Here is an 18907-nt window from a genome sequence, read left to right on the forward strand (position 1 = left end):
AACATGCAGGGCTGCGGCCCTCCAGGACCAGGATTGCCCACCCCTGGTCTAAAACATGCAGGGCTGCGGCCCTCCAGGACCAGGATTGCCCACCCCTGGTCTAAAACCTGCAGGGCTGCGGCCCTCCAGGACCAGGATTGCCCACCCCTGGTCTAAAACCTGCAGGGCTGCGGCCCTCCAGGACCAGGATTGCCCACCCCTGGTCTAAAACCTGCAGGGCTGCGGCCCTCCAGGACCAGGATTGCCCACCCCTGGTCTAAAACCTGCAGGGCTGCGGCCCTCCAGGACCAGGATTGCCCACCCCTGGTCTAAAACCTGCAGGGCTGCGGCCCTCCAGGACCAGGATTGCCCACCCCTGGTCTAAAACCTGCAGGGCTGCGGCCCTCCAGGACCAGGATTGCCCACCCCTGGTCTAAAAGGCTCAAACTCTTCCCTGATGGTTCGTCACTGATGTGCTTGTCGTCCTGTTTGTTTACGTCACTTTAAGATTCTGTTTACACAACATTTCAAGTGAAAACGCATTGATTTTGCATTTTTCATTTCACAACTTTCGCATTTAAATGGCAACGTTTTGAAAACAATGTAGTTAGCATGCCGTCCTGCAGTTGGGCTGTTGGCTGCTTTTGTAATGAAACCACACACACGCATGAGAAGAACGACAAGCTACCAACTTTAACATGGTGAGTAGAGTTGTGTGTGTACTTGAGAACATGGTTGGTGTGTAACCTGAAGAGGAAATATTTCACTTCTTTGTGACGATGCTGCAGTGAGTGGCGTCATGTTTTGCACTCATTTCAGTCAAACTGATTTCTTTCAGATTTAAGCATCTTAGAGTTGCTTTCTTTAACAAAGTTGCTTTTGTTTTACATATTGAAACACAATGTTCAATATTACTGTAGTACTGACATTGGCAGGGAGCCAGAAAGCCAGACTCAGACACTGTGTTCCCTACGTGACGCTAAGGAGCCTGAATGGACTTTTTGGAAGCACTGGGTGATTGTTTCTACCAGTCTTTTTACTAGTATATCATCGGATGTGGAATTGACTTTTCATAACGCTGCTCAAGCTGCATCCTACTCATGTTGAGCATATTTCACTTTGACGCTACAGGAAGAAATGTGACGGTTTGGGTTTTCTGATGTGAAAGGTGCTGCGTGTTCCGGAGGCCGGATCCTAAACGTGACCATCTTCACCGGGCTGCTGAGGCGCTGGTGCTGCTCACACTGGGCTCTGGTGCTTTTCTCTGGGCGCTGAGTCACCGTTGCCTCCGGGCCAGTTAAACGTGGCTGGGTCTGCTCTTGCCCTTGGCTCCGCCTCCGGGGCTGCTCTTGCTGTCGCACTTCCTGCCGGGTGAGTTTTGAAAGGCGGGTTTGACTCCGGGGCCTGACGGCACTCCACCGTTGTTGTTGTTGTGGTTTGTGTTTCCGCTCAGCGTCTCCATGATGGAGCGGAAGGTGCCGAACGGCCTCTTGCTCTCCGAGCCGCCGGTTGAAGTCCTGTCCTTGGCGTGCGGCGTCTTGGCCGGCTCGGCTTCCTGACCCGAGCTCTTGTGCACCTGCTCGTCGAAGGTCACCCTCAGTTTGAGGTTCTGCGAGGTCTTCCTGCGGGACGACGGGGACTTCAGGGCGCTCTTGGGGCTGGTTGCGGCCTTCTGGCCGTCGTGGAAGTCCCCGGAAGCGTCTGGTGTTTTGCTCTCAGAGGCCTCGGGCTCGCGGGCGGGGGGGGAGGGGCTGCGACCGACACCGTCCACCGACTTGGACCCGGTGAGAGAATGCGCCAGCTTCTTCTCAGCCGAGGCGCTGGCGGCAGACGAGGGCAGGTGCTTCCTCATCGCCAGGTGAAGGTGGTTGGACGCCGGCTCCTCCTCTGTGATTGGCAGGTGGCACGGCCTGTCGGGTCGCGCCGTGCTGGAGGGAGGGGCTCCGTGGCTTTTACCTTCCTCCGACGGGCACCCGTCTGTGTCGGACTCGCTCAGAGAGCGCTGCATTATCTGTTTGAGCCTGGCCAGTTTGAGCTCCCTGCGTTCCACCAGGCCTGGCCTGCGGGCCCCGGGGCCAGGCGGGGGGGCTCGCTCCCGGCCACAGACGGGCTCCGACACCTCCTTCCCCAGGAGCTGCCGCGGCACCGGGTCCGGGCCTCCCTGACGGACCAACCAGTGCCCGTCTCCGGGGGTCCCCTCGGCCGTCAGCGTCATCTCGGGCCACGCCTCCACCGAGGACTGACGGGCGCTGGAAGCACAGGTCGTCTCAACATCAACACCACCGTCAACAACTGAAGTCCCACAGGTCTGACCAGAGCCCCCACTGTAACGACGCCACTTTGAAGGACCAGGACATGTACCGTATTTTCCGCCCTATAAGGCACCTAAATACCTCAAATTTTCTCAAAAGCTGCCAGTGCACCTTATAACCCGGTGCGCCTTATATATGGACGATTGTTCTACTCCAGGCTGCTATTTGACAGCTGAACAACTAGAAGCTTTTATTTTGACAACTCTAACTTTGCAACCGGATCTTCAGTGCGGACGACACTCCACACAACACCTTCATCACTCATGGTTGCACACCAACATTCTAACAAACCAAAATAAACTAGATGAAATAATGACTCCCTAAACTGGGGAACAAAAACACATAAACACAATCAACACAACACCAAGCCCAACAACAACCCACAATAACCTCCAACAACACAAAACATGAATTTGTCGCTGCAAGGCATGATGGGACATCATGCCTTGCAGCGACAAATTCAACCTGAGCTCCTCAGTGCAGCCGATAGAAACTCCCATAATTCATTGCAGCTGTTTGTGGTGTTTTAAATGCAATTATTGGGGGTTCTATTTGGTTTGTGGTGTCGGTAATAATTGTGTTGTGTTGTGTTTTTGTTGCTTAGTTCATGTAGTTTAGTTTATTACCGGTAGTTGTAAGTTGTCAACCAGCAGTGAAGAAGGTTTTGTGTGTAGTGTCCTCCTGGCATAGGCTGCAGGTAGGACTATCAAAATAAAGTGTGTCCACCTCTCTGGGTGTTAGAATCAGTGGAAAATGTAACTTAATGGCTTTGAGCTATAAATGTTGCTGACCACTGGTCTATTCCATGCACCTTATAGGGCGGTGCGCCTTATATATGAATGAGGTTGTAAATTATGTCAATCAATGTAGGTGCGCCTTATAGGGCAGAAAATACGGTACTGACCTTTGTCTTCATGCTGATACAAGTACTTATTAAATGCCATGAAGCCAAATTCACACTCCATATGTAAATAAGATGCCACAATACAACCTCTGTATTGACACCACACACTGTCGTATACATACTGTAGATGCAGTCTACGACTGCATCTACAGTATGTATACGACAGTGTGTGGTGTCAACCTGGAGAACGAGGGACCAAGCTCACGCTTAACAAGTGCATCAGTCACATTTTAATCATGTTCAGCTCGGTGTGAGCCTGAGAACTCTTTAGCGTGTAGCATGTAGCACAGCTCGGCACTACTGGATCCACTGAGCGGTTAAACCAGTGAGCGACATCGTTCTCACTCTGCTGGCCCGAACGTCTCTGGAGGTTAAGTGGCTGATGTTGTACCAACTCTCTTTCTCCTCCTCTTGACATCTTGGCAGAAACATAGTTTTACAGTCTTACTCATCTAAAAGTGGACGGTGTTTGTGACGGCGTGGACATTCAGACAAACCGCGCTGATTTACTTTTACAGTAAAAGCAAGAAAAGTCATTGTATGTGGCAAGTCATTTAGATTTTCTCTCAGGACAGATGAGAACGGCCGAGTGTGTGGATGTGAGTGTGGGGGGGTCTACCTTGGGGATCGAGAAGGCGTCCCCTCCGCCTTGTTGGGCTCCGTCAGTCTCTGCAGCTGCTTCTGTAACACCACCCTGTCCGCTGCCTGTCTGCAGGACACATGCACACAACAGGCTGGATAAACAAGTCCCTAACACGTGTGCCCACTTTACATTACGACTGCCGTTTGTCTCAGTTCTGTTGTATACTTATTTGAAAATAACAACAACAATTATTATTATCAACAACAACAACACTGTGTCGTAAACATGGACTGACTCATTGAGCTGCTTGGTGAGCTTGACGACCTGCGACGCCAGCGACATGCAGGTCTCCACCACCACCAGGTAGCGGGCACAGGTGGTGTGGCCCTGCCGCTCGGCACTCTGGGAGGGCCGCTCCCCCTGCTGGTTCTGCACCGTCACATTGGAGCCGTACTCCACCAGCGTCTGCACACACACAACGCCAAAACATCTGGCGTTTTATTTTGTCTCCCGAAGCCTTTCTGCAAAGGTTTTCTATCTTGCTGGTTTGGTGTTGGAACAGCAGCACGACGGGGTCGAACTGGATTCAACGTGAAACACGGACGACTTGCTGCAAGAAGGGCCTTTCTTCTGCATGGTCCTGTGGTGACACAGCAGCCTACCTGTATACAGGTGAGGTGTCCGTACTGCGCCGCCACGTGAACCGCAGAGTTTCCGTTGTGGTCCAGCTCGTCCAGAGAGATGGCCTGTTCCTGCATGAACTGAAGCAGCCACAGCAGCACCTTCTCCTGCACGCAGCCACAACACAGCAGGGACAATCAACACTCCACCTCCAGCCTGAATGGAGGTGAAGACTGGTTCCCACACTGAGCCCGGTGAAGTCTGACCGAAGAAAGGATCTGCAGAGTCCGTTCTGTCGTGAGAGAGCATTCTGCAGGCGGTAGGATTGTCACCCTCAGAGGAGCGTTTAAACTGCAGCGAGGAAGCGGGATTCTGTGTTTGAAACTTTAACGGCGAATAAAAACAAAACCCTTCGACAACTGAAAATGATATTCTGGATTATTGAGGAGGAGAGTCTCCTCTATCATTTCGCAGGTTATTGAAGTCGATAAATATTTGTGTTCAGAGTAGCTGCTGTTTGTAAATATTATTTTGAAAGGCAAGCTGCGGACTTCCTGTTGGATTTAGGTTTGGGGTATCACGTGAATTTTAGATCTCGATGAGATGAACAATTGAGTTTCTGTTAGAGCTCTCTACGACATTCCTACGGGCCGTGGTGGCGGTTTATATTTTTCTAGGTGGCGCTAGAGAGATATTTTCACTCTGGGTGTTAATTTTGACATGTCCTGAATTTCTAGGCCCGTCCTAACCCGTCTTTAACAGAGTAAATATGTCTTTTCCCCAAGAGATTGACCAGAATAACCTAAAAGAGTTCTTGGAAGACCCAGTTGATGTTTCAGATTCATTGTTTTTAACATCTGCTGTACTTGAATCCAAAAAATAGATACCACCTGGCATTACCAAAATAAATGATCAACAGACTCTGTCGCTGAAAAACAAATGTGACAATTGTCTGATGACTCGAGCCTCCAGATTGTTTTTGTTGGGAAGAAATTATAAATGATCTATTGCTGTCTGATATATTACATTGAAAACTTCCTGCCAAGGAATTGGTTCATCAATTAAAAAAATAAAAAACAAATAAATAACCCTTTAAATTTACACTTGAAGGATTTTCTCTGTTGTGGAGCACAATTACAGTACAATACTGCAAAATACAGTGAAATGTCAAAACAAACCTCCAAATCCTCTATAACCACCTTGCTTGATGGCTTGTCGGTCAGATTGGAGCCTTTAGCGGCTCGTTTTCAACTTGTGTTTGACTCCCCTGGTGAAAAGTGAAACTTAAGCTTAAAATGAGTCGCGGCGCAGAACCACACTGCAGGAAGGAGGTGATTAATCACATCTCAAAAATAATATCCAGACGCCATCGCAGCAACAGAATATTTGGACAATGGGGTCCAGCCTGAGTTCTTCTGACTTTCTGGGTTTTAAGCAGGAGGCGTCAGAAAAGTGACCACAGGGAGAACTGGCTTGTGGCGCCAAGCGTTCATAGCGACGTTGCTGTTTGATCCTTGGATGTGGACTCTTCCTCTCATTGTGAAGCAGAATTCACCAAGCGTTGGATTGTTCACCACTAATAGGGAACGTGAGCTGGTTAGACCGTCGTGAGATAGGTTAGTTTTACCCTACTGATGATGTGTTGTTGCAATAGTAATCCTGTTTGGATACAATATAATGTGAACACGTGGGACTTGTTCTGGATAATAGTGCGAAAACACATGAAAACGGAAATGACAGACGCCCCGAAGATGAATAAACAAGGCGACAATAAGCTGAAGCACTGAGAAAGAACGGCAGAGCAGTTCAACGGTACGGTAGCTTAAACCATGGTAGTACCACATCTGGACACTGGGTGGCGGGACTGAGCCCCTCTTCCTTCCAGTCTGTATTTTGAGTGCTTCTTCTGGCTGGACGGTCAAACCACTGGCTGTCTGCTGCCAAATTAGCATTAGCCTCAAAGCTAAGCTGGAGATTTTAGTTTGAGGCTTGTCAGGTGACAGCTGGACATCTTCAGGATGGAGGAGCTCAGCAGGGAACCAGTCCTCTGTGTGCCGGCAGGATGGACGCTCGCTCTGTGTCCCAGTGCAGATTTGTTTCACCTGTGAGCGTGTCCATAGTCTAGAATACTTGTGTGTTGCTGTGTTCAGGTGTGTTACCTGTCCATAGCGGGCGGCATAGTGGATCAGACTGGGGTGTTCTCTGGTGCAGCTCAGCTCCGCAATGGCCTCCGTCTCACTCACCATCCACCTCACACACTCCAGGTGACCATTCTGCAATGCAGACACACACACACACACACACACACACACACACACACGCACACACGCACACACACACACACGCACACACGCACACACGCACACACGCACACACACACACACACACACACGCACACACACACACACACACACACACACAGAACAAGCACGTGGTTGGTATAAGTCAATCAGGATGCTGCACACAGTGGAGCTGCTTGTCAGGAGAAAACACACTTCCTGTGTGGTAGCCAATCAAAAGCCTCATTTCCACTGCAGGTTTGACCAACACAATCCGTCTCGTGTTTACGGCCTCACTTTCCTCCGGTCAGGGATTTCTCTTACATCCTGCTGCTGCTACAACAGACGAAGTCAGCATTTACATTATTGTATCACAAAACTACATCTTTGGGAGGAAGGGCTGTAAAACGTCTGCTCTGTGGAACACACTGCAAAATACAACCTTACTTCTTTACAAAGAAGATGTGGACTGATTGATTAAACCTGCTGCTGTTTGTACTTTATTTCCTGGAGATTTGACTTTGCAGGGAGAGAAAGAGAAGTGAGTCCAGGGATCAGAGAAAGCTGCCATGTGTGTCTCCTAAAATAACACGACGAGCACTTTCGTTGTGTGACCTCGCTGACTGGCTGAGAGGGAGGAGCCTAAATGAAGCACTTCATCTAACTTCAGCCATAAGTTGTCAGTGTGAACAGGAACTGTGAGCTGAGATGACTGCGCAGACCGTTCTTGTTTACACGGTGTGGAGTGTTGGACTCATTTCATGCACCACGGTGTCGTAAAATAACTGAAACATCTTTGCACTGTTCCTGACAAACAGCATTGTACTTTGCTGGTTTTACACTGACTGAAGTCTTCGCTTTCTGTTTTACCTCACTTCAAAACAAAGCACGAATATATTACCCTGACACTCCAAACTGAATTCTGCTGGAATACTGTGAAGCTATTTTTTTCTAATTCAATTTGCAATAAAAAAAATGTGTGTTGCGCAAAATAAAGTGGGGTCACCTAAAGGCCCTTTTACCGAGAAATCCCAACAATTCCATATGACAGTGGAAAACGAAAAACTCCCTTTTAACAGGAATTATAATCTATTTTCATTGGAAGTTCAATTTTGAACAGAAAAACATTTTCACATATATTTTTATTGCACTTTCTATTATAAATCAAAAATGTTCTGCCGAATATAACAAATAATCATGATTAATAATTGTGATTTCAATATTCCTTAAAATTAGGGATGAGTGAGTACACCACAATCTGTATCTGTAAAAAAAAAAAAAACAGTGTCCGACGAGACACAAGTCGTTTTCAGCTCTGTCTTGTCAAATGCGTGTGTGTGTGTGTGTGTGTGTGTGTGTGTGTGTGTGTGTGTGTGTGTGTGTGTGTGTGTGTGTGTGTGTGTGTGTGTGTGTGTGTGTGTGTGTGGTGTGTGTGACTGGCCAATCACAGAGCGTGAAGACAGTCAATGAGGATTCTCCTTCAGCACGAGCAGGAATATTTACAAGGTTTACTCGTACCGCACTCGGAATCGTAAGAAAAGTATTATCCATACTCGTCTGAAACGAGAATCTGGCTCATCCCTACTTAAAATTCTGATATATTTGCGGTAAACGCTGGAGAACTGGAAGCACCTTTCCTAAAGTTGTCAAGGAATAAAAATGCAAGTTGCAATTGTACCATGTGACCACGATGTTTCTCTTCATGCTGATGTTGGACAGCATTTCTGCAGCCTGACACAGAAACGTAACATCAAAGTAAACAATGTTGTGGATTGCTAACTTTCACTGCGACGTCACAAATCCAGAAACTATGAGCGCCGCTGCCTTGTGCACTCCAGATCTAGGTCCCAGTCTGTCTGGTACCCTCACACACTGCGACCCCTCCTGCTGAATTTGTTCTCGCCATGACTGGAGGTGTGCAGTTCTCCGCAGACACACTGACCTTGACCCCCAGACCAGCACTGACCTTGACCCCCAGACCAGCACTGACCTTGACCCCCAGACCAGCACTGACCTTGACCCCCAGACCAGCACTGACCTTGACCCCCAGACCAGCCGGGGTGAGCTGCTGCTGGTTGCGCTCGTTGAGGCCGTCCTCCCCCATCAGGGAGGTGAGATGCTGCAGACAGTCAGCGTGGCCCTGACAGGCCGAGATGTGGAGCAGGTTGTTCCCGTCATCGTCTCTGATGAACTCCAGGTTCTCAGCCGCCAGGTGAGGCTGCCAGAGGAGGAGGAGGAGGAGGAGGGCAGGTGAATGACGTGAGGAGGATGAGGAGAAGAGGAGGGCAGGTGAATGGCGTGAGGAGGAAGAAGAGCAGAGGAGGAGGAGGAGGACAGCAGGTGAATGACGTGAGGAGGAGGAGGAGGAGGAGGAGGGCAGGTGAATGACGTGAGGAGGAGGAGAAGAGGAGGAGGAGGAGGGCAGGTGAATGGCGTGAGGAGGAAGAAGAGCAGAGGAGGAGGAGGAGGACAGCAGGTGAATGACGTGAGGAGGAGGAGGAGGAGGAGGAGGACAGCAGGTGAATGACGTGAGGAGGAGGAGGAGGAGGAGGAGGGCAGGTGAATGACGTGAGGAGGAGGAGGAGAAGAGGAGGAGGGCAGGTGAATGACGTGAGGAGGAGGAGCAGAGGAGGAGGAGGAGGGCAGGTGAATGATGTGAGGAGGAGGAGCAGAGGAGGAGGAGGAGGGCAGGTGAATGATGTGAGGAGGAGGAGGAGAGGAGGAGGAGGGCAGGTGAATGACGTGAGGAGGAGGAGCAGAGGAGGAGGAGGAGGGCAGGTGAATGATGTGAGGAGGAGGAGGAGAGGAGGAGGAGGGCAGGTGAATGACGTGAGGAGGAGGAGCAGAGGAGGAGGAGGAGGGCAGGTGAATGACGTAAGGAGGAGGAGGAGGAGAGGAGGAGGGCAGGTGAATGACGTGAGGAGGAGGAGGAGGGCAGTTGAATGACGTGAGGAGGAGGAGCAGAGGAGGAGGAGGAGGGCAGGTGAATGACGTGAGGAGGAGGAGCAGAGGAGGAGGACAGCAGGTGAATGACGTGAGGAGGAGGAGCAGAGGAGGAGGACAGCAGGTGAATGACGTGAGGAGGAGGAGAAGAGGAGGAGGAGGAGGGCAGGTGAATGACGTGAGGAGGAGGAGAGGAGGAGGAGGGCAGGTGAATGACGTGAGGAGGAGGAGAGGAGGAGGAGGGCAGGTGAATGACGTGAGGAGGAGGAGGAGAGGAGGAGGAGGGCAGGTGAATGACGTGAGGAGGAGGAGCAGAGGAGGAGGAGGAGGGCAGGTGAATGAGGAGGAGGAGCAGAGGAGGAGGAGGAGGGCAGGTGAATGAGGAGGAGGAGCAGAGGAGGAGGAGGAGGAGGAGACAAGCTCACCAGCAGTGAGATCTGTCCCTCCCTCACGATGTTGATGACGTTCTGGTTCTTCTTGGTCTCCTCGTCCACCTCCCCTCCTGCTCCTCCAGAGCTCCTCGGCCCTCCTCCACCCCCCCCCGGCCCCAGAGCCCAGGGCTTGGAGGCATCCTGCCTGCTCACACTGCACCCCGGCAGGGGGAACATGAGCCCGGGGCCCCCCGCAGGCTCCACACTGGTCCTCTGGCCCTGGGGGTCTGGGAAGACGCGTGCCGATAGCAGCTTATCTGGAAATCAAGACTCAGGTTGTCCAGTGTTCAGGAGGGAAGACCAGTCACACACCTTGAAGAGGATACCTGCATCTGTGAAAGAAGACAGGGAGGAGGAGCTGAGGAGGCCGGAGGAGAGCAGCTCTGACTGGTAGCCTCCTCCGCTGGGGGAGCGGTGGAGGTGGTGGAGGTCTGGATCCATGGACTTGGACTTCCTCAGGTCAGACCACTTCACCGGAGAGAGAACACAGTACTGAGGAGACAAACCAGACCTGAGTCATCCCTACCCAGTAGGGTGTAGGGTGTAGGGTGTAGGGTGTAGGGTGTAGGGTGTAGGGTGTAGGGTGCTGTGAGACGTGACACCAAGTAGCACAGTGAGGCTGGAGCTCAGCGGCTCACGCCTGCAGCCATTCTAAACACACGTGACCATGAAGACGTAGAAGTGGATTCACCTGCATCTGTGAGCTGCCGGCCAGGCTCAGAGGCTCGTTGTGGGCCGAGGAGGAGCTCTTCAGCGTCCCCCCCCCCAGGTTGCTCCCAGCCGAGCGCTTGTCCTGAGGCAGGCGGGGCAGCGTGGACATCTGCTGGCTGGACTTGATGTAGGGCACGTCCAGGATCTCGTCCATGTCCAGGTCGTAGTGCTCCAACTCCCCGAACAGGGCCTGAGGGTTGTGACTCCCTCGCCCTCCGCCCCCCCCCGGGCCCTTGGCCCTCCCCCCCGGCCCCTCCGAGGCGGTGGTGGCATCACTGCGTTTGTCTGAGGTGGAGTCGTCCTTGCCGCCTTCGGCCGCCTCGCCCCCCAGCGGCCCCGCACCCTGGACTTTGCCATCAGAGTCCGAGTCGGTGGTGTCGGGTTGGTGTTTTAGAGGGGAGACCCGCTTCACCGGCCGGAACTTGCTGTGAACCTCGGCGAGCCCCGTGGGTTTGATCCCCCCCCCGCTGTTGGAGGACACACCTCGGTTCCAGGTGATGGCCGGAGCTGCAGGATGGCGCCATCATGAGGAATATAACCACACAGCTCTCATGAGCCCCCGGAAGGTTTGAACATACACATTCCAGAAATGTGTAATTACTACAAGTATACAAAGACACATATTTCTCTTGACAATGACAGTTGATGGTCATTAGCTCATGTTCATTTCAAATGACTCTGGAAGGAATGTTTCAGGAAAAGTAACCTTCGTCTCAAAGTTTAATCATTGTTCAGATTTTAAAATCATTAGTAGACAGAAGATTTCATGATGTCTGCAGCCAAATCCAAGATCATTTTAACATCTCTGCATTTACCTGGCCTCTCCTCTGCTGAGCCGTCGCTCCTCCTGGACAGCTCAGGGATGTTCTTCAGGGAAGTGACACAATACTTCAGGAGAAGAGAGAGCACCACATGTTGCAGCTGATTTTGTTAAGGTTGAGAAAACCACTCATGAACACAGTGTGCTAGTTCAACTCCCCAGTGAGAACCTGAGACGTGGAGAGCTGCTTTCTCAATTCAAGTATACATTTGAATCATTAATTACTCCACTAATCTGAAGCTAACTTTAGCCTGTTCGCTGCTCCTCAGCAGTAGCGGATAATCTGCAAACAGTAAATGATAAAAGGATCCATAAAAGTGACTTTCAAACTGATGCATGGATTTTTATAAATGGCCATTTTTCAGATTTTCAACAAGTAGGTAATCATTAGTAAGTATAACGCAATGTGGTTGCTAGTAACCGTTGCCAGTGGTAGAACGACGCTTGTTCCATTTCTGGACATAAGAACACATGTATTGGACCACAATCAAAATTGGGATTACTTTTCTTTCAAAATGTGTTTGACAGCTGCCTTTAAGTGGATTAAAAAAGGGTGGACTCACTAAAAAGGTTTAAAATTAGTTATGTCTTTGCTTTGGAATTCAAAAACATGTGAATCTGCTTCAGTCATTTCACAAATTTGAACATGTAAAAACTGTTTAAAATCAATTGTGGGGACTTCCGGTTAGCGAGTTCATGGCGTAGACGTGTTGCGCGAGTGCTCCCATAAATATTTAACTTTTTAAACCACTCAGCCCTCAAACTTTCAAGACAAACGGAATTCCCTCTTCCTTTTTCCCTCTTTTCTCTTTTTGTTTCGCCTAAACAAGTCCCGCTACCTCTGAAATGGCTGCGAAAGGCGGCAAGTCAAGCAAAAAAGAAGATGCTAGCGCTAGCTTAACCCTAGCAGCCATCACGGAGCTGCTCGAGGAACATCGTGCAGCGTTAGCCACCGAGTTCAAGACATCGTTCAGTCAGCTCGACTCGAAACCTGACCAAAGCGGCTTGCAGTGGAGGACCATGGCCAACGTGTCTCGTCCCTCCAACTTGCTCCAGAAGACCTCAGTCAACGAGTCATAGACCTTGAAGGCATTTGCTCGACTCTACGCGATGATGATGCTCGGCTAAAGGCTAAAGTTAACGACTTGGAGAGCCAAAGCAGGAGGCAGAACATACGACTCCAAGGTCTACCGGAGTCCATTGAAAGCGGATCTCCTACCGAGTTCTTCTCGAAGCTGCAGTGCGAGATATTTGGGAATAACACACTGCCCTCACCACCAGAAATCGACAGAGCCCATCGCTCTCTAGCATCCAAGCCGGCCCCCGGACAGCGACCACAGCCAGTCATCCTCCGCCTACACCGGTACCAGACCAAGGATCTTCTCATCAGAGAGGGAAACTTGAATATCACGGCCAGCCGGTTCGCGTTGTGGAGGACTACAGCCCCGAAGTTCTCAGCCAGCGATCAGAATACTTTGGAGTAATGGCAGAACTTTACAAACTGGGTCTGAAGCCTTCTCTCCTCTACCCCGCCCGGCTCCGTCTCACGCTGTCCGGTGGGGCCAGAAAGTGGATCAGCTCCGTGGACGAGGCGCAGAAATACATCGAGACCCTCCGCAAGTCTCCGAAGCCGCCATAACAGCACTGTTTAACAACTCACTACCGTTCGCGACCCTGCCGTTCTGCAGGTTCAAGTGCCATTTTAGTTGATGTGGTTTGTTTACATAGGTGGGCATGTTCACTCATCTGGTTCGTACGTGAGTATCTATTCCCCGCTCCCCTTTGCGGACAACTATTACCGATTATTTTTAAAAAAAAATTTCCTTCAAATTTGCGAACAAATCTTGTGCTGTTTAGACAATCTGCATTGACATTGTGCTTGAAGCTTGATTTGTTTTGACTCTGCCATTACGTGCACCTTCTGAGAGCATCATAAGTTCTACCACTTTACCTGCTGGTTCTGTAATCATTTTGGTTGACAATTTTAATACTACATTATTTGGGCCAGGAATTTGTATCTGCTTTATCTTTTTGTAATCATATTTCAGAGCTCAAATCAGGGTGTCAAAGTCCTATTTTGGAAAGGCAATCCCTTCTTTTACTAACTTACTTTTTACTATTCCTCTTAAGTATACACGTTGGTTTTGAGGTTCTAAGTCCATAAATGTTCACAATATAGGAGCAATAGTTAGTTTAGTGCCAGTTAGGAAGATGTGTTGTTGTATAATGTTGGTTCTGAAGAGCTTGCTGCTTTTTTTTCTAGCAGCTGTCTTGGTCGGGGAGGGCGGGGGGGGGGGGGGGAGATATGTCATTGCCAGAAACATTTTAATTATTCCTTTGAAACTAATACTTTGAACTAGTCATATCCATCTCTTCTCAGGTTTTTGTCCAGGTCACTGTGCTCACACCATAACTTTTCATGTCAAACGGTATGAGTAGACATTTGAAGCTGGCGAGCTGGAATGTTAAGGGCCTAAATCACCCTGTTAAAAGAAGAAAGGTATTTTCACATCTAAGTTCGCAGTTCAGACAATAACCATCTACTTTCAAGATGGTCGGGACAGGGATTCCATTCCTCATTTCAAGCCAAAGCCCGAGGAGTTTCAATCCTTATCAGGCAAGATGTATCATTTGAACTGCATAGTGGGATCTCTGACAAATTCGGTCGATATGTGATTATCTCTGGTAAATTATACAATACACCAGTCGTACTTGTAAATGTTTACGCCCCTAATATAGATGGCGTAGTCTTTTTTTGAACGATTGTTCTCCCTGCTCCCAGATCTTAATACATATTCTCTCATACTTGGTGGCGACTTTAACTGTTGGCTTGACCCGGTTTTGGACCGATCCTCTACGAACCCCGGCACAGCGAGTAGGTCAGCCCGTTTTATTCAGGCTTTTCTTTCTGACTATGGTGTCTGCGATGTGTGGCGCTCTCTGCATCCATGCGACAAAGAATACTCCTTTTTCTCACATGTTCATCACACATACTCGAGGATTGATAATAAATTGATTCCCCTGGTTCACTCCTGTGCCTATCAGAGCATTGTCCTCTCTGACCATGCTCCTATTGCCCTAACCATGTCCCTTCCTGACCTGCCACAAAGAGACAGACCGTGGCGATTTAATTCAACTTTGCTGTCTGATGATAATTTTGTTAAATTCATGGAGAAGGAAATTGCTTTCTTTCTAACTACTAATATGTCTCCAGACATATCCAGTCTAATTGTTTGGGATTCCCTCAAGGCTTATATCCGGGGACAGATTATATCTTAGTGCAAGTGAGGCGATCAGACCTTGCCCACCAAATTAAAGAGATCGATAAACAATACGCTCAGACAAAGTCTACAGATCTATACAAAAAGCGGCTGGAACTTAAGACCAGACTTGACCTGCTTACCACTCATTCAATAGAACAATCACTCTTAAAAAGTAAAACCATGTTTTATATATATGGAGACAAATCAGACAAGTTATTAGCTAACCAACTTAAAGGCTCCAAGGCTAAACAAAATATCTCCAAAATCCGGTTACCAAGCGGCCATGTAACTACAGATCACTTACAAATTAATGATGCATTCAGGGACTTCTATACCCAGCTATACACCTCGGAATCTCAGACTGATTGCGATGATATCTCTGATTGTCTAAATGGTCTCAGTATTCCCAGTCTCTCACCGGATCTAAGGAAGACATTAGAGGAACCTATATCCCAGGCAGAAATAGCACTAGCCATTTCCTCAATGCAGTCTGGTAAGTGTCCAGGCCCTGACGGCTTCCCGGCAGAATTTTTAAAGAAATTCTCCTTGCTGCTTTCCCCATCACTATGTTCAGTTCTCTCAGAGTCCTGCAGACAAGGTTCCCTCCCTTCTTCATTTTCTGAGGCCTGTATTACTCTCATTGCTAAAAAAGGTAAAGACCCGACGGAATGCGCCTCCTACAGGCCTATCTCCCTCCTAAACACAGATGCTAAAGTTTTAGCCAAGGTCCTGGCCCATAGATTGGAGAATGCCCTCCCTACAATCATATCCAAAGACCAAACAGGCTTTGTTAAAGGCAGGCAGTCCTACTTCAACATAAGACGACTGCTCAACATTATTTGCTCTGCCTCTGAAGATGTCCCTGAATGCGTTGTTTCCCTCGATGCAGAGAAAGCATTCGATCGCGTTGAATGGATCTACCTATTTACTGTGCTGAACAAATCTGGCTTTGGTCCAAACTTTACTTCATGGATTAAACTATTATATTTGCATTCCACAGCCTCAATTCGTACTAACTCTCATCGCATCGTGGAACCCGTCAGGGGTGTCCCCTCAGTCCCATGCTCTTCGACATGGTTATTGAACCACTTGCCACAGCACTTCGCTCTTGTTAGGATGTATCTGGTGTCTGGAGAGGTCACATTGAGCATAAAGTCTCACTTTATGCTGACGACCTGCTGCTCTTCATTTCGACCTGCTCTGTCGCTGCTTAGTCAGTTTGGTAAACTTTCAGGCTATAAATTAAATCTCAATAAAAGTGAGCTTTTTCCCATCAACAATGGAGCCTTAGACCTCAGCAGTTTTCTTTTCAAAATTGAGAACAACAAATTTTCCTATTTAGGCATATCTGTGACAAGGAAGCATAAAGATCTTTTCCAGGAGAATCTTATCACACTGTTAAATCAAACTAAACAAATCCTAACACAATGGTCGCCCCTGTCGATGTCGCTTGTGGGTCGCATCAACTCAATCAAAATGACCATTCTACCTACATTTCTGTACCTTTTCCAGGCCTTACCACTCTTGATCCCCGGATCCTTTTTTCAACTTCTCGACTCAGTTATTTCCTCATATTTATGGCAGGGTAAGCGACCACGTTTGAACAGGATTCATCTTCAAAAGACCAAGGCGACAGGGGGTCTGGCCCTTCCAAACTTTCGCTTCTCTTATTGGGCGGGTAACTTGCGCTGCCTTGCATTCTGGTCCTCCTGTTATGGCCAGCCTGACCGTCCTGACTGGGTGGCGATGGAGTTACAGTCAAACAACAATTTGTCAATTCTTGCACTCCTTGGATCCTCACTTCCACTTCCCTCACTTAGATCAATCGGAAATCCAGTGGTTAAACACTCTCTAAAAATCTGGGCCCAATTTAGGAAGTATTTTGGTTTTCATAGCTTTTCCCTGCTAAGCCCCAGTGCATCAAACTATCTTTTCAAACCATCCTGTCAGGACTCTGTCTTTCAAGAATGGCACAGGAAAGGGATTGTACGTTTCAAAGATCTGTTCATAGATAACAATTTGCAATTTGCATCATTTGAGCAGCTTAGTAGAAAATTCAGCCTCCCAAAGTCAAATTTCTTCAGGTATCTTCAGGCAAGACATTTTGTTCTCTCTCAGACGACCAGATCTGTAACAGCACCGGATTTGACCATCGTTGACACTGTCCTCTCTATAGATCCACTTAAAAAGAGGCTAATTTCGGCTCTTTATGGCAAGCTGTTAGATCTTAGGAGTGCCCCCACAGAGAAGCTCAAAACAGCATGGGAGGAGGACTTGGGTTTTCCTTTATCAGAGGATTCTTGGCTTTCCATTCTCAAACTGGTTAATTCAACCTCCCTCTGTGCACGTCAATGTTTAATTCAGTTTAAGGTGGTACATAGGGCTCATATTTCAAAAGCCAAACTGTCCTCCATGTACCCGGATATTAGTCCATACTGTGTCAAATGCAAACATGTGGAAGCTTCTCTCATTCACATGTACTGGTCCTGCTCAGGCCTTGAGAAATACTGGAGGGAGGTTTTTCATACACTTTCTCGGGTGTTAAACATCAAACTGGAACCAAACCCATTGACTGCTCTGTTGGGGGTCATGGGAGGGGTGAAAGAGTTAACCATAGCAAAGCAACACACTCTATCCTTTGCCTCCCTTTTGGCTCCACGAGCAATTCTGCTCAGGTGGAAAGACACTTTCCCTCCCACTCACGTGCAATGGCTGCAAGATATCATGTCCTGCTTAAAACTGGAGAAAATTAGACACTCACTTCAGCGTTCAAATCAGAAGTTCCAGAAGGTGTGGGGCCCCTTCCTAAAAGACTTCCAGACCCTTTAAAGGCTTGGTCCCTGAGTACAGCTCAGCTGAGTGTGTAACACTTGTTACACACTCCGAGCTTTTGGTTTAACAGTGATTCTATGCTACGACTAGTAATCTGGCAATGACATGGGAGGGATTACTTTGTTCTTTTTTCACTTTTCATTTTTTCCCCCCCTTTTTTTCTTCTTTGTTTTTATACATCTCATTTGTGCATGATGTGATTGATATACAGCCACATCTATCTCATGTCTCTGTAATGACTATCCAGGACTGCACATTTGTTATAATGAGAAAATGTTAATAAAAAGATTTTGAATTTAAAATCAATTGTGAAGAGCATTGATAAAACAAATGTTCTGTTTTTCCTTTAAATTCTTTACAGTTCTGTTACCAGGTATTTGTATTGGATCCAGTTTAGAGTCAAACCTGAACTAAATGAGACGCTTCCATTCATACTGACCACTGAATCATCAGAGAAGTCGATCTCGTCCAGGTCGAGGTATTCAGGATCCTCCATCTTCACACCACATCATCGGCCACCAGCTGCAAGAAACCACAGCATTTCATCCCGACAGCTCCACACAGTCACAGCAGGGTGCGCAGAGCAGTCGCCGTGGCGACCCAACAGGAAACAAGCATAGAAATTCTAAATGTATGTTACAGAAGTGTGAAGCTTACAAACACTTGTTGCAGTAAAACTAAAGTTATGTATGTAACTGCGGTTTTATGGATCCAAGATGACCGCCAGGGAATATTAGAATAACAACGTCACTTGTGACCTCCCGCTGGCTCACGTGAGTCTCTATAGTCACATGACAGCGGAAGCTCAGTCCCTGGAACTTCTTGCGAGCACACAATGATTCCGAGGGACTGAACGCTCTGCCAGTCATCCGGGACTCATAGAACCGCAGCCACATACGGAACTTTGGTTCCATTTCATCTAGTTGGAGCTTTAAGCACTGGATGACTTTCAACAAAGTCCTGAGGAATCACCAACTCCAGAAAACACCCACTCCACGACCCAGAAGGGTGGCGTCTCCAGTGGGTGGGGCACCACCGTATTCACTCAGTAGACCCTCAAACGTCGTGTGCGACCTCCATGAGGCTGCCTCACAGAGGAGGTCCAGTGGAACCACTGGATGTGGACCAGCTCCTTGTGGAATGACAGTGTACACCTGCAGGCAGCGTACGTTCCTGTGAGCTACTGGCGTGCTGAATAACTTCCACAGCCCAGTGGGCAAGGCGTTGTG

The 18907-nt window shown here is 48.6% G+C and overlaps 1 protein-coding gene across 1 annotated transcript in view; it reads right to left on the reverse strand.

Annotated features, from left to right (window-relative positions):
• Positions 1 to 445: 445 nt before the first annotated feature.
• The window catches only part of sncaip (synuclein, alpha interacting protein), a 28107-nt gene continuing 9645 nt past the window's right edge, over positions 446 to 18907 (reverse strand). Inside the window, exons 2-12 of the mRNA XM_080499020.1 lie at positions 18118 to 18200; positions 11579 to 11651; positions 10744 to 11270; positions 10379 to 10544; positions 10047 to 10309; positions 8717 to 8896; positions 6559 to 6672; positions 4441 to 4566; positions 4074 to 4243; positions 3815 to 3904; positions 446 to 2228 (exon numbers count right to left, since the gene is read on the reverse strand). Coding sequence (XP_080355146.1) covers positions 1277 to 2228; positions 3815 to 3904; positions 4074 to 4243; positions 4441 to 4566; positions 6559 to 6672; positions 8717 to 8896; positions 10047 to 10309; positions 10379 to 10544; positions 10744 to 11270; positions 11579 to 11651; positions 18118 to 18174 — 2718 coding nt within the window. The 5' untranslated portion in view covers positions 18175 to 18200 and the 3' untranslated portion in view covers positions 446 to 1276. The remainder of the gene's footprint in view (positions 2229 to 3814; positions 3905 to 4073; positions 4244 to 4440; positions 4567 to 6558; positions 6673 to 8716; positions 8897 to 10046; positions 10310 to 10378; positions 10545 to 10743; positions 11271 to 11578; positions 11652 to 18117; positions 18201 to 18907) is intronic.

Source organism: Blennius ocellaris (genome assembly GCF_963422515.1).
Source record: "Blennius ocellaris genome assembly, chromosome: 7".
Taxonomy (NCBI): Eukaryota; Metazoa; Chordata; class Actinopteri; order Blenniiformes; family Blenniidae; genus Blennius; species Blennius ocellaris.